Source organism: Mastacembelus armatus, chromosome 24 (genome assembly GCF_900324485.2).
Source record: "Mastacembelus armatus chromosome 24, fMasArm1.2, whole genome shotgun sequence".
NCBI lineage: Eukaryota > Metazoa > Chordata > Actinopteri > Synbranchiformes > Mastacembelidae > Mastacembelus > Mastacembelus armatus.
In genome coordinates this window covers 18344487-18359148 of record NC_046656.1, presented here as the reverse complement: position 1 = coordinate 18359148, position 14662 = coordinate 18344487, and the positions used below count along the sequence as shown (strand labels likewise).

At 45.1% G+C, this 14662-nt stretch overlaps 1 protein-coding gene across 5 annotated transcripts; it reads left to right on the top strand.

Annotated features, from left to right (window-relative positions):
* Nucleotides 1–1514: 1514 nt before the first annotated feature.
* LOC113137145 (sine oculis-binding protein homolog) lies at nt 1515–14014 on the top strand. 5 transcript variants are annotated; one of them, XR_004463044.1, is made up of 7 exons: nt 1515–1837; nt 4416–4545; nt 4848–5042; nt 5987–6138; nt 7320–7415; nt 7551–9930; nt 11644–14014. XR_004463044.1 is itself a non-coding variant. In XM_026318597.1 (7 exons), exons 1-6 carry the CDS (start codon nt 1745–1747, stop codon nt 9480–9482), a joined length of 2598 nt encoding a protein of 865 aa, XP_026174382.1. In that variant the 5' UTR covers nt 1515–1744; the 3' UTR covers nt 9483–9488; nt 11644–14014. The 5 variants fall into 5 exon arrangements, 4 of the variants coding, with proteins under 4 accessions (XP_026174382.1, XP_026174383.1, XP_026174384.1 ...); XM_026318597.1 differs by having other exon boundaries at nt 7551–9488; XM_026318598.1 differs by having other exon boundaries at nt 7551–9492.
* The last annotated feature ends 648 nt before the right edge of the window (nt 14015–14662 follow it).

Sequence of the window (14662 nt, the reverse complement as noted above, 5' to 3'; positions counted from 1 at the left end):
AGCGCTCCCTGCAGAGGCACCAGATGTGCGCTGTTATGGACAGCCGGGGAGAGAGGCCTTTTGTGAGGCATCAGATAAGCCCTGTTCCCAAAGCCGGGCCGGATCGGGTGTCATCAGCGGATCTACGAGGGGGCGAAACCCAAGCCCTGCGCACTGGATCAGGTTTCTGTTTACACGAGCATGGTCCCTGGATTCCTCCAACCAGAGCAGACCAAGGAAGGCTGGAGACAGTGAGGAGAAGGGATCTGAAACAACACGCCTGTCCTGCCTGCCCGTATACCTGTCTGTTTCTGGACGTTCTGTTGAGTTGAGCCACCTAAACTCTACTCTCTTACATGTTGGTAATGACCAACTTCAGCTCATTAACTGGGCGTCAAATTGTGGTAAAAATACTAATGCAGGAGCCGTCCAACGAGTCCTAAGTGACACTGGTGTTTGTTTATATTTTTGACTGCAACTTGATCATCCCTGTATTTTCATCAGCAGCAGGGAAACATGATATTGTAATAGATCATTTGGCCTTTACCATCATGAACCATGGGGCAAATGTTTATGTTCCAAGATCTTGTTTGCGCACAGACACAACACACACCTCTCTCTGTAAATGTAAGCCCGGCCCTCAAACATGTGGTACTTTTCCTCTGACAAGTGTGGCTCAGGGGCCAAATGTGGACATTTCAGGTGTTTTGTTCAATGTCACACACACACACACACACACACACACACACACACAGGCAGTGATCAAACAGATGCCATTTGAGAAAGCCCCAAACATTCTGCCATGGTATCGTTTAACTCACAGCGCTCTTTTCATCTCTTTATTTTAAGACAAGAGTATACAGACAGAGTTTGTACTGTGTCCCCTCAGATAAAACACAGTCTTTGCATTCCTTATGAAATGTATCTGTTGAGATTTGGGAGGGGTGGGCGCCAGGTGTTGGGTTACATCAAATCAGTGGGCCCTCCCTTCCCTATCTGGAGAGGGTCAAGCTACACAGAGAGCGCACGACTCAGACCGGTAGCCGGATCATTTAGTTTTTAATACCAGAACGACGGTGCACAGCGAAGACTTTACTCTGATAGTCAAATTATGGAGCTAAGATCCAAGATATGCAGAATTACAATATTATCTTAGGTACTTATGGATAATACCACATTGTTTTACCAATAACTAGGTATTATTTTTATATGGCTAAGTGCATCGTGTTGTCTTTGCTCAGATATGCTGTGGTTTAATTTTGATAAACTCTCTCTGGAAAACATTTCATTTTAATTCAGCATTTATTAGTGCAGCGTTAAAATGATGTAAACCTGAGTGAGACATACAGAGAAGCTCGTTTCACACTGGTTTGTCAAAAAAGAAATTTCACCAGGTTTGTGCTTGGCAGCCATTTTTTTTAATACCAACACAAAAGTTCCTTAATTCAGTTGTTTTTTTCGTTTTCCTTAAAGTAGTTATACTTTATTTTGAAGCCACACCGGAAAACGAATCGCGTGTACCGGCAGAAACTTGACAGCGGTGGAGAAGAGAGTGGGGATTGTTCGGTGGCGGAACCTCCAGCCCCGGAGCGCACACATGTTCAGCGGACTCTTACGGTGTGAAGCTCCAGATGAGGGACTCAAACGTCTGGGAATGACAGCCGCTGTCACCGGGAGTGACACCTTTCACTCTAACCTATTTCGCTAAAGCTACTTCAGCAGACACCCAACACTGATCCGGATCGGATCCAGCCAGGCCAGTACTATGCCAGAGATGGAGAAAGGGAGACCACCGGAAAATAAACGCAGCAGGAAACCCGCGCACCCCGTAAAGAGGGAAATTAACCAGGAGATGAAGGTGAGAGTGAGTTTGTGGTGCGTTCGTATCCGAGCGATAACTTTTTTACGCACACATCGTCTTTGTAGCGGGGCCAACGAGAGTCAACTGCGCAAACATAAATTCTGGGAACAGACACATACTATGTTTGTTGTCAATGAATGTTCTTCATGTGTCGTTATGCCACATATTAAGACTTTTTTGTTGAAGGTTTTAATGACAGCGGGGCCATACGCAGAGTTGACCAGAACGCAAAATGCTAATTCTAATAAATATTTCTTGTCTATCAAAACTCAAAAGGTCACGCACGAACACCCTGCGAGAATGTGAGGTTTTAATTATAGATTCTAGCAGTGAAGAAGAGAGGATTGTTCTGTGCCTTCTAGTGACGCCATGTCAGGCCAGCTGTGGCCGGAGGCGCTCTCTGTAATGTCCAGCGGAGATCCAGATGTGCGTCACTTCTTCCCCGCGCCTGTGGTGCGCACACTTGCTGTGCCACAGAGGTTTGCACTCATGCCTTCCAGAAGACAGAGGACATTTATATCCTTTAAATAGTGTCCTCTGCACAGTGGGATAAGACTGATGTTCTATAACACAATATTTAAAGGAGACAAACCTCACACATGAATAAGCTCCTGTCAGGGTACAACTGTTATGCCCTTTAAGAATCTCTCCTCCTTGCTTGCTTTGAAGGACTGTCAGTGCACAGGGAAAAAATAAATAAAATCATAGTAACAGATACTCTCCCACCATTATGAGCCTATTACTTCATGGAAACTAATCCATGGATTGTCTGCTTTGTTTGGGTTTGGACTTTGGCTATTTGAGACTGTGGACTGTGGGTGTAAGGGATATCCAGGGCTCCATCAGGCAGGAGAGATCTAAAAAGATGAGAGGTTTTTTGGGGGGATTTTGGCTTTCCGTGAGAGAGGAAGTGTGTTCTTTTTGTGTAAGTGGTTTGGATTGTAGCGTTTGATATCCAGGGGAGGTGTAGTGTTACAACTTAACTAATTTTAATCAAAACATGTGAAACGCTATCCTAGCTTGATGTAAGCCTGCCCGGGCTGAATCTCAGGGTCGGCCCCGGTTTGTTTCTTTTGGCTGCAACTCTCTTTGTGGTTTGGGATATGGCTTGTCACTCTCACAAAGCAGATGTTTGTCTGAACTGCCAAAAAGAAACAAAAACAACATTGTGGGAAATGGAGTGCTGGGTGAAGAGAAAAACTGCCCGTCTTTCGTTAACAGGAAAACAGAAAGACCAAGTGACACCAAACTGTATGCACACAGGACAGTTGCCATCAGTGTGGCCCTTATGGAAAACACCACAGTGCCCAAATTAGGCATGATGGGAAAAACTTTAATTATAGAGTAATATTCTAGGGATGTGCACCTTTTAAATGAGCCAAATGATGAAAGGGCAAAAGGAAAGACAGACAGGAAGGCAAGCAGGCAGGAAAACTGATTTCTTGCTCAGCTGAGGTCCAGCCCAGTGTTGTTTCTGTAATACATCTGTTTCAACACCACATTCGGACCTACTCCCTCCACGTCAGACCCAAGCGCAGCACCAGACACTGGATACTCTTAACTTTAATCAACGTTAGGCATATTTAGCTGGACATGATACCACTGCTTTCACTCACCCACACACTCTCCCAGACACACACACACACACACACACACACACAGCAGACAGCAGAAAGTGAGCAAGCAAGGGAGAGATCCATTTCTTTGAGGCCCTTGTGCAGAGTAGAGGTCGGAGTGAGGAAAGCAGGGGAAAGAATGTGCAGTCAGTACTACAGCACTACAACACCACCGCAGCAGACTGGCTGTGCTGGAAAAGGGTGAAACCTGAGAAGCAGTGCTGTGTCGGGTGTCAGGGCTGGAAGGTGCTGGGTAGATGGGAGGATGGTGAAGATGGGAGGGGGGGCAGAGGAGAGAAAGAGAGGCTAGGGGAGGGACAGGGAAAACTGGAGAAAGAGAGAGTGGTGGACATTGGAGAGAGAAGAAGAGAGAGGAGTGGGGCATTTCCGAGAACCGTGGGACCTCGCTGTGGTGTAGAGTGTCCCGCTCTGATTTCTGCCCGTTCCGGATCAGATTTCTCCTCCAATCCGGTTCTCCCAAAGCCACAGAGAGAGGTGGGTGGATAAAGAGAGAGACCTTTGTGTTTTGTTTTTTTTTCATCTGGTCGTAATAAAAAAGGGACCACACAACCCATCTGCAGGGAACAGTTTTCTTTTCTCCCTCTTTTTTCCAATTAAAAGAGATAAACAAAGGATGATTCATAGATTTCACACTGGTGTTAGGTTTTAAACCTTTCCGTCTCAGATTTAGTAAGAGTAAACAACTTGAATACATCATGGAAAAAGTGTCATACTGTACTCCACTGTGTCCGTATTCATTTCCCCAGCAGGGCTGGGGCTGAGAAAGAATCCCTTGCTTAGATTCGGAGTAGGAAGGTCTGATTATGTTTAACATAGGATCAAAAATTCCACTAACAATCCTAAAATGTTTGCTCACAATTTCCCATTTGCAGGCAAGCCTTTTATGCCTTTACACAGCATGTGAATCAGCGACTTCTTTGCTTCTTTTTCTCATGCAGACATTTGCAGAAAGCACCATGAATGAGCTCCTAGGATGGTACGGATACGACAAGGTGGACCTCAGAGACTCAGAGGCCAACGAGATCAGAAATTACAGAGAGCGGCGTCAGCATGTGTCTGTGCTAAAAGGTGAGCGGAGATGTCGAGCCTTCACTATTAGAGCACCCAGCACTTAAATTTCCACTATCTAACAGGTTCAGCAGGTTTTAGAACAGACGTCGAGTCACCGTTCAGATTTGCCAGATGTACTCTCCTGTTGTAACCTCTCAAGTTTCATTCATTCAGATGCATCTATTGTTTCTCAACCATTGCAGAGAACTGTTACAGGTGAAGAGGATATTACAATATCATCTTAGTCATAATGTGGATGTATGCTATTGTATTACATGGCAAATCCACCCACAGTATCATATTATGCTTATGTCTTCCAGAAAACTCATTGCCAAAACCCAAGAGCCTGGACACCAAAGTCAGTCACTCAGTTCTGGCCATGAAGAGCTGTGAGAGAGAGTCGTCCAGCGTCCCTTCCTCTTCACCATCCTCTTCCTCAACAAGTTCATCTCTGACAACTCCTAAGGAGCACAAGAACGCCCCGGTCATTGTCCCGCTTATAAAACCATCAGCAGGTAGTGAATTATAGGACACACACTTGGAAATATTTTGATCACTGCCAGTTTGTATGCAAAAATATGATTTTGGTTTATAACGCAGCTTCTCTCAGATGCACACATAATCCATGATTAGTATTATTATGATATGTATGTGCTGAGACAACAGAGTGTATAGAAACCCTGTAAACCATAAAGATGCTTTGCATTAGCTGACATGTCTGTCCACCCTCCAGTTAGGTGCCATCATTTTTGTCCTTTTGGAAATTCTTATATTCACTGACTGTGAAAGATACAGGAAGCCACTTTAGTAAGAAACAGTACTCTGAGCTAACAGAGTTAAATTGATTTGGAAATGATGTTGTTGTCACATTGCAAGATTTTACACATCACAGCTTAAGAGTTCAGACAGTTAATGAGTAACTCTATAACCTTACCGAGGTCAAAACTAGAAAAACATGTCACTGTCCATGTACTTACAAACCACAGAGTAAGTACACAAATCAGACAACAAAGCATGACAGGGGATAGAATATAGCCTGAGTCTCCTTCAATTAATTTATTATAAGCAGCATTCTGCTGGACATCTGGAGTCCTTCCAGCTGTGGCTTATGATCCTATGATTCTCTAACATCCTGATGTTATTCAAACAAATACTTGATCAGATTATTGAATAAATGGTCAGTTCCTGAGCAGAAATAGCAAAGCTGACTCATGTCTCTTGAATCCTGGAACACAGTGAGTCAAATGAAAAGTGCCTATCTATAGCTGTTCAGAAGTAATTGAAGATAACGATTGCTAATATGAATGTTGAAATCCTTCATGATCAAGATGAATTTGACTCTCAGATCTTCTAAAGCCCACAGCCACCGATGCTTCTTTAGAGCTGAGCTGTTTTATCAAAGCTGTGCATTAATACCTTTGCAAATTCTATTCCTCTTCTCCTCTGCTTTTCCCTGCAGTGGAAGATGTACAGAATGTGCAGATAGTTTGTGTATGGTGCCAGAAGGAAGGTGTAAAACGCTACTCTCTATGTATGGGCTCAGAGCTCAAGAGCTTCTGCAGTGAGAAGTGTTTTGCTGCCTGCAGACGGGCCTACTTCAAACGCAATAAGGTAAGGAGATGTTGGAAATATATATATATATATATACAGTATATATGGTGATGAATGGTTTGTAGATTTACTTTTATATGTCACACATGCAGACATAAACTGGCGCAATATATATGGAGAGAGTTTGTGCCAGTTGTGTAACTGTCCATACACAGGACTCCAGGCATCAGTTGCTTTCTGGCAGGAAAACAGACCTTCAGAGAGAGAAACTTTTGATCTTGTGAGGTCATAACTAATAGAATAATTTACAGGAATGTAATAGCGATCTCTTTGAGAACACACATTTGAGTTAAAAGGTAGGGGCCGGTATAGGAATGTGGTGAAGGTTTGTAGAGGACACTTAGTATCTGTTTCGCATTAATGGAGAAGTGGCCAGCCACTAAATGACTTTGTTCTGGAGGACAGGAAAGCTGCAACTATGGAGAACTGCTCTGATGCACATTGCTATGATTTTTCACATTTGATTTTGACTTGGACATACCCTCTTCGGAGGTGCGGAGTGATGAGTAACACTATCACCTTTCAACCTTGCTGTTGTTTATACTGTGGCAGATTTCTTCACACGACAACAGAGAGAAAAGGAGGGCTGAACAGACTGTGCGCAACAAGCCCTCTAGTTTTTCAAAGGCGAGAGGAAAGCATTGCCGTTGGCTTGCTGCTGCTTGTCTGAGAGGAAGGCCAGGAGGCCTGGGGCGAGGTGTCCACTTTCAGTGCATACCTTACCTTCAGCTGCCTCATGTTTCGTAACTCAACACGGCCCAATGGGTCACAGAGATGGGGGAGCACTCAGATCTATAACAGATCAGCTTACATAAATCAAGAGGAATTTCCCATATTAATATGAGCCAGACCAATAATAATACGACAATACATCACCTGCATTATCTCTCTACGCAAATGTAGAATCATATCTGCTTCTCTACTGTTCTGACCTTTAGGGTCTGGTACTATGCGTGAAGTTCTTACTACTTCTGACCTTGATCCCAGAGGGAGTTCATTAGAAGCTATTTTACTTGTTATGTAGGAAACTCAAATTATCTTTAAGGAACACAGAACGATCCCACTAGAGCTTTATGATTTAAAGAAAGTGCAGCTTCATCATCATAAATGATCTATCAAAAACAGGGTCTGACAATCTGCTTCACAGTGATTCATGTCATACTATGATTTTCCCCTGTCAGGCCAGAGATGAAGACCTCCACAGTGAGAGATCTCCCCAGCACCCCCCTACAGAGGACTCACCCAGACTGGTTTTAAAGATAAACAGCAATGTCAGAGTAAGCGTACTGTATGAATTTATCTTCGGTTACACTATGTAATTAAAAGCTTAAAACAGCTTTCAACACATGTAGCTTGCATTCTAACCTTAAGATTTTGGGCTTGGGATCTACCTTATCAATGACCCCCTACAGTCTCTCTCCCCTGTGCCACAGGTATGCGATTGGTGCAAGCATGTCCGTCACACTAAAGAATACCTGGACTTCGGCTCTGGCGAGGAACGACTCCAGTTCTGCAGTACCAAGTGTCTGAATCAATACAAGATGGATGTTTTCTATCGAGAAGCCCGTGCAGCTCTCACCAGCTCCAGCCCAAGTAGAACCAGTCAGGAGGCAAGGGCGGACAGTAATATAGCCGGGCAAAAGCTTCTCACGCCTGAGTCTTGGAACAACAGTACAGGGGAAGCCCGTCATAGAAACCTCTCCCCTAAAGGGACTACACTAATCCATGGATCAGCAGAATCCACCTGTATTCCATCCTCAGAGGCATCTTCTTCTTCTTCCAAGGTCCCTGTCTCTGGGCTAAGGACCCTCGAAAGACCCATACAACCTCCTCTACCTCCCCCTGCTGTGGAGGTGTCATCTCACCCTGCACCCCTTCCTCCCCCACCTCCTCCCCGCCATCCTCTGGAACATCAGCCAGTGCCCCAAATACCCATACCCTTCATCAGACCTCCACTTCATGCTCAAGGCCTGAAAAGCCCCCTTGCCAACACTCCCAGACACCCAGCCCCCCCTTCCAGTCCTATTCACAGACCTCCTCACTCTCCTCACCTGCAGCCCCCCACCTCCTCTTCCATTAATCCCCCTGGACTGATGCATCCCTTTCCAGGAGCCTACTTCCCTGGCTTGCACTCCCCTCCTCTGAACATAATGCCAAGAGGTCCTGTCCCAATGCCCCCCATAATGAACTTTGGTATTCCTTCCTTTAGCCCTCTTCTGCCACACCCTACTGTCCTGGTGCCTTATCCCATCATTGTTCCTCTACCTGTCCCCATACCAATTCCAATCCCCATTCCAGTGCACTCTAAGACAACCCTAGAAACTCCAAGTCACAGTGGAGTTATCCAGCCTGTGCCAGAGGGTGCAGATAGGGGTAGATCCAGGGCTACCAGACTACCATCTCCAGGGATCCCTGCAGAGGACAGCAGATTGGTAGCCAATAAACTGGGTGGAAACTTGACTCAAGGTCTCCCTTCACAAAGTGACAACAACATGAGGGGCACAGACTGGGTTAAATCAGAGAGGCCATTCCCATCTCCAACATCCACACCCCATAGTGGAACATCCTCCCCCAAAGCACAGTACAATGAATCTCCCTGCTCAGTCCCAGGCTTGGAGGGGCTGACAGATTATAAGCAGCAGCAGTCGGAGAGACAAGTCATACAAAGGGTTCTTCAGAGAACTCAAGTCAAACTGGAACCCAATGCCAATGGCGTGGTGGACCTGTCAGGGCTGGGGGAGTCGGGAACTGGGCAGGTTAGCAGATCAGGGCTTCATGACATCATCAGACCCACCCCACCTCTGCCACAGTCGCCGTCACATGACACTGTCTACCACCATCAGGACTCTCACAGTTCACCTTCACACACCTCACCCAGTCCCACAAGAAGTAGCCATTCATATGATACTACATCCTCTGTCCTGAAATCACAGGACCATGGTTTAAATGGGATGTCCTCCTCATCCACACCCGCCAGTCCGGACTCCTCACTACCCCAGAGAGTACCAGCACCAGCCCCTGACCTTGCACTCAATGAGTTGGAGTCTATTAAAGAAAATAAGTGCTCTGTTGTTGGCCCAGTGCGGATCGAGGGGGCAGTCAGTCAATCAGAAGAGCCTTTAGCAGTAGTCGGGGATGTAGGAGAGGACCCCCATGTTCCTGACGAGGACCATGCCTATGCCCTGCCCACAGCACCAAAGACCGGTGGGACCACCACACCGCTGCTCTTGCCCAAACTCAGGGACAAGGGTAGCCTGCGGAGCCCTGCTAATATGCCCAGTGCTGGTGACATGGAGCCAGCTCTAAAGCGGCGATGCCTGCGAATCCGAGATCAGAATAAGTAGGGGATGGTAGGTGAGAGACTCTGTTACAGACAGCATTGCTTTCACCAGCTGATATTGTATCTGGTATTACTGAGTTTCAGAACACGCCACCACAAAAAGCCCATGGGTTGAATTTACTTTATCAGAACATTTTCAAGGAGGTACTGAGTGTACCACACTGACTGTAACTCTATTCACAGAAGTTCTCTATTCCAAACCCCACCTACACGGTATTCCACATTGGTTAAATTAAAACCAGCAATTATTTTTAAACACCATTTAACCAGGGATTGGAAAATGCGCCCATACAGATCACAATCTTAATCACAGGTCTCACCGTTTGCGCGTGGTCACTAAACATCATGGCGCCAATAAGAGAGAATCCCGGTAACCTGGCACTCCTCCGTGCTCTAAGGTTACAACGGGGAAAGGAGGTGGAGGGCAATGGAAGTGAGAGTCACTTTGAAAGGTGATCACTCCGCCACAACCTGACAGTCACAATGCCTTGTTTGCATGGCAGTCTATCTTTCGCCAAGATATGTATGTGTGTGTATGTTTAAGAGGGACACAGTGATTCCTGTATTTTAGCTTATTAGCTGAGATTCCAATCAAAAGTAATTTTAGTGTGTCAGAAGCTGGTAGGTTCACTGTCTTAGACAAGGACAGATATCTGTTATTAAATCAAAGCTGTGACCTTGAGGTTATGGATAGCCTATCTAAAGTGACACTTGGAAAGTGAAGTTGGCTAAATGTGACACCAAAGTCAAACAGTATCTTGCAGACATCAGTGTAGAGACAGAGGTAATTGTCAGGCAGACTACAAGGCGCTGTGAATATGAGAGCCAGCCCTCAACTGTGATCGAGCTTTGGGGCTTCATTAGAAAACACATGGGCAGAACCAGACCGATCCGATTACACATGTCATAATGACACCCTGTTCTGACTTCAGCTTGTCTCTCTCCCATGTTTGAGCTGTGCACTCGCCTCTCTCCTTTCAAGCCTTCTTTTTCTCCTCACTCACCACCTCTGGCCCCTGCCAACCAGATGTGGTTTGAATCGGTTAGAATGCAGCAGAAAAGCCTCCTTATTTTGGCCCAGTCAAATGCCCTCTTGATTTCACTTGCCTGATTGGAAGTCCAAATGGCTGTAACACCACCCTTCACCCTCACCCATTGGTTTCTTGCCATAAGAAGATCATGTTTCCATTTTACTGTATGCCCTGAGATTAATCCGCTGATATTACGGAGATGGGTTAGATTTCAGCTGGCCTTCTTTTCCCTCCGTGTTCTGCTCCAAGTCTCCAAAGGCCAGAGGTCACCTTAATAATTGGGTTTTAAGATGATGGCTGTTGATAGAGTTAGCACAACATAAAACCTTATCTTATATTCCAGATGTTTTGTGTCTAAGCATTACAAGACTGCCTTTCAGTAAATGAGTTCCCACGTTACTCTGTCATTTGTTGTGGTTTCATGCATCCCCTTAGTAACCAGTACATATGAAATCACAGTGTGCTAGTTATGTTGGGCTGATGCATTCATGGCCCTGCGTTGTATGTAATGGGAGCTGGCTGCCGTATGTGGATAACTTTAGTTAGCCATCTCTGTGCTCTGAGCAGAACATTGCTGTCTTGTTCTATTGTCTCTACTGCTAAAAGTCTTTTATAAAAATCTCCCACTCTGACAGAATCAGCAGCCAACTGGAGGACTTCACCTCAGGAAACAGCCCGGTTTTCGTCTCAGTTTTCCTTGCCTTTATTTGGGATATTTTATAGCCCATGTAATCTGATCCCACCACATGGGTATTTGCTGAGCGTTTGAAACTAAAACGCAATGGGACAGAGGGAGTACAGAACCCTGGTTTGGCCCTTACATGTGTGTGTGTGCGTGTCTGTTTACATTTAATATGTGTGTTTGAATGAAAGTCTGTGTAAGTGTGAGAGAGAAAGAAGCCAGATGTTCTTGGTTTGATTGTGCCCTGTGCGACAGTTATCTGCGTGTTGACACGACTAAAAGCTTCATTCCCAGTGTTTATTATGTAGAATGGGTAGATTAAGGGATGAGAGTCCATAACAGGAGGAATTGATGTAAATATGGTAGAAATGGAAATTAAAAAGAATCAGCCCAGTCTATAACATCTCACCGCTCTGTCTCCTTCTTTTTACTCTCCCTCTCCTAATGAACAGAATCCCTGTTTAACACTGTACGGCAGTGCCAGATTCAGTGCCACTCCCTCTTGTGGACAACACCAGTGCTAACACCCTCGAGCCTGTCCCTCAGCCCACCAGTGTTGCTCTGCCTGTAGACCAGCAGGGTGCCAACCCAGGAAGCAGTCCAGATGGCCATATGAAGACACCGTGGGAGAAGACCACAACACAATCACACATTCTGCCTTGGACCAAAGAGTATTGCGGGCTCATGTGTTATGTTGTGTTCAGCGAGCGCTTGATATGGAGCATCTCAGATCTTCGCCCTGTCTGACAGTGTCCTGAAGTGTGTCTGTGAGTATGTGTACGAGTTGGTGTGTGGCTGCCCAGATGCGCTCCTCCTCCTCTCCTCACTCCACACAGCAGACAGAGCTCTGATCAACCTTGTGTGGTCTTCTCAGATGGAGCCTGAACATGATCTCTTTCCAGGGGAAATGGTTTGTTTTCTCTGCCCAGCTTGCACAAAGAGCCACATTGTTCCTCTCCCCATATCCCACGCTGACTCCCCACTCCAGGTTTTGGGTTACCTGGCCGACGGGAGCTCAGACTTCAGGAGCTTTTTTATTTTTTTGACCGACAGCCAGGATTATAGTATACCCTCCTCCCCTCCACCTCTCCACCCAATCTAAATACAGTACACACTACACAGACTTGTTCTGAGGGTTGTTTCCTCACAACCGATTGCCTGCGATTCCTTACTCTGCTCACTTCTTTCAAGGGAGGAGATGAAGACTTTTTCCTACGGCCGGGCTGTTAAAACAGACAATGGAGCAATAAACTACCATCTCTGAGAACAGAGGATGCTCCCTGTGCTCCTCTAAAACTATATAACAACTGCATCGCGTGTATAAGGGGACGCCTGCTGATATACAGTAGCTGAGACCGTCTGTGAACACTTGAGTCGTCCTGATGACGCTAGTACATAAAAGTGATTCACAGACCCTCCCTCACGATTCACCTGATCTGCCAAAGCTTTGACAGCAAATCAGAATTTGAGTCACGTTTAGCTCAAAGCGCCATGCATATTCACGGGAAGATAAAATCTTGAACATTCATGGCACATTACGGCTTAACGGACACGGATTCTGCTTTTTTCTTATGTTACTGGCAAGGATCAAATGATTCTTAAAAAACAGGCTTCTAATGTTACCAAATGTGGTATTATACTCAACCGTCACATGCTGTAGTATGCAGCGAACAGTATTACAGTTCCCACTGCGGGGGATACCTAAGGAGATTTGATCCAGCTAGATCACTTAGAAGCTTTGTCAACACTTGTCCCATTATAATGTTTCAGTTTTTCTGATTGAACTTTACACAGATACTATTTGATGATATATTAACTTATGGATGATACATCTGTAGATTTTCACAAAAAGTGCTTTATTTCTTCATTTGTTTCTTCTTTGACGATTGTATTTTGTGATGCCAAAGCCCTTAAATGCCCCTTGTCTTCAGGTTCATATACTGTTTTCCCACTAGAGAGCAGTGTTTGCCTTTGTGACTTTGCACCTGCCCTTCTCTGAGTAGGAAGCACCACGAGGCTGAGTGCTTTCTGCCGCAACCTGTAAAAATGACTCAAAACACAACCCCGCACTCAGTGCCAACTGACTAAAATCCAATGCCAAGCAGATACCTGCTCCTCTTTATTTTATGTTGAAATTTGAATAGCTTTCCATTACAGCAGTGTCATAAAGGATGCATCCAGCTGCCTTTCACAGCCCATTCTTAATGAAGCATTCAGCCGTCCCCCTGGGATGAGTGGGCACCATGACCTCCTCCTAGAATAACTCAAAATGTGGCCCGCCCCGCCATCATTCCAAAACTACATGCCTATCAGTTTGTGTGTCTGTTTGTGTTCCTATAGGAGCAACCAATTTGACTGTCTCCCCACTCATTCCAGCCTACATCCTCACCACAGGTCATGTCATTACGTCAGTGTCATCCTTGGCTGGCAAGGGGACTTTGTCAACAGCTTGTGTGAGTCAGTGATGACACCCCCCCATGCAAATAGCTGCAGTGTCAACAAGTGGTCCTCTACTCTGACGCCAGAGGCCAAAGAAAGACATCCAGAACTGCCATTTTTGGTGTTATTGCACATTTTAATCATTGCCATTTCTGAGCTGATACAGTTTGAGTGTTAATCCAAAGCTTGGATAAAAACACTTGTGTCAGAGATTTTGTTCCTTTGGTTCTGAATAGGCTCCGTATTTCAGACCTGCCCTGTCAAACATTTAACCCACTGTCTGAATAGACTGTTCACAGATTGTTTGCATTTGAATATAGATTCAGTAACCAAGAGCTTTGGAGGAGACCTCTTTGTAAAGTAAAATAAATAAAAGTTATTATGAGCAACAACACGTCTGGTGTGGCCTGTTTTTTCTTCCAGATGTTTAGATTCTACAGGTATTTTGATACTTTGTAGTGTTGAGTATTATTCATCATTTCTTACCTGAGACTGATGTTTTCTCACGCTGTTGTCACACATCAGAGTTGTCCAGATAATTTACTACGGTCCCTGTAAATTTCTATTTTTAGTGGCAGCATGTGTGCAAGGCAGCACATCAGCATTCCTAAAATACTGGAAGTTGGTCAAGGCCCTTTAGTGTGACGGTAAGTCTGATGAATGAGATAAGAGAGCAGGAATTCCGGCCTGGTAAAGTCTTGCTGGGGCAGTAATTGGAGCTTTTAGGGCAGCGGAGGTATTCCTGCCCGGGGCAACTTTCCATAGTCAAGAAACTGAGTGAAACTGCTGAAACCGAGACAAATCACATATTGGTAAACACAACAAGACGCAACATACGTGAGATTTATTTTTTAAGTTACCGAAACTCTGAAGCTTGTAACCGGATATGTAGGTTACCATTGGCTTCAAAATAAAAGCCTTAATCAACGTTATACACCATTTTATGGCAGCATGATCTTTGTTATTAGTTTTTCTTTGTTTGATCTTTAACATTTTTAAGTTTATGGTAGCCTATTAACAAAAGAAGAGTGC

What these genes read in the sequence shown, in the direction of transcription:
- LOC113137145 (XM_026318597.1), top strand. Translation starts at nt 1,745, where the DNA reads ATGCCAGAGATGGAGAAAGGGAGACCACCGGAAAATAAACGCAGCAGG. An exon ending in AAATTAACCAGGAGATGAAG is followed by an intron (nt 1,838 to 4,415) that starts GTGAGAGTGAGT and finishes TTTCTCATGCAG; the next exon opens with ACATTTGCAGAAAGCACCAT. An exon ending in CCTACTTCAAACGCAATAAG is followed by an intron (nt 6,139 to 7,319) that starts GTAAGGAGATGT and finishes TTCCCCTGTCAG; the next exon opens with GCCAGAGATGAAGACCTCCA.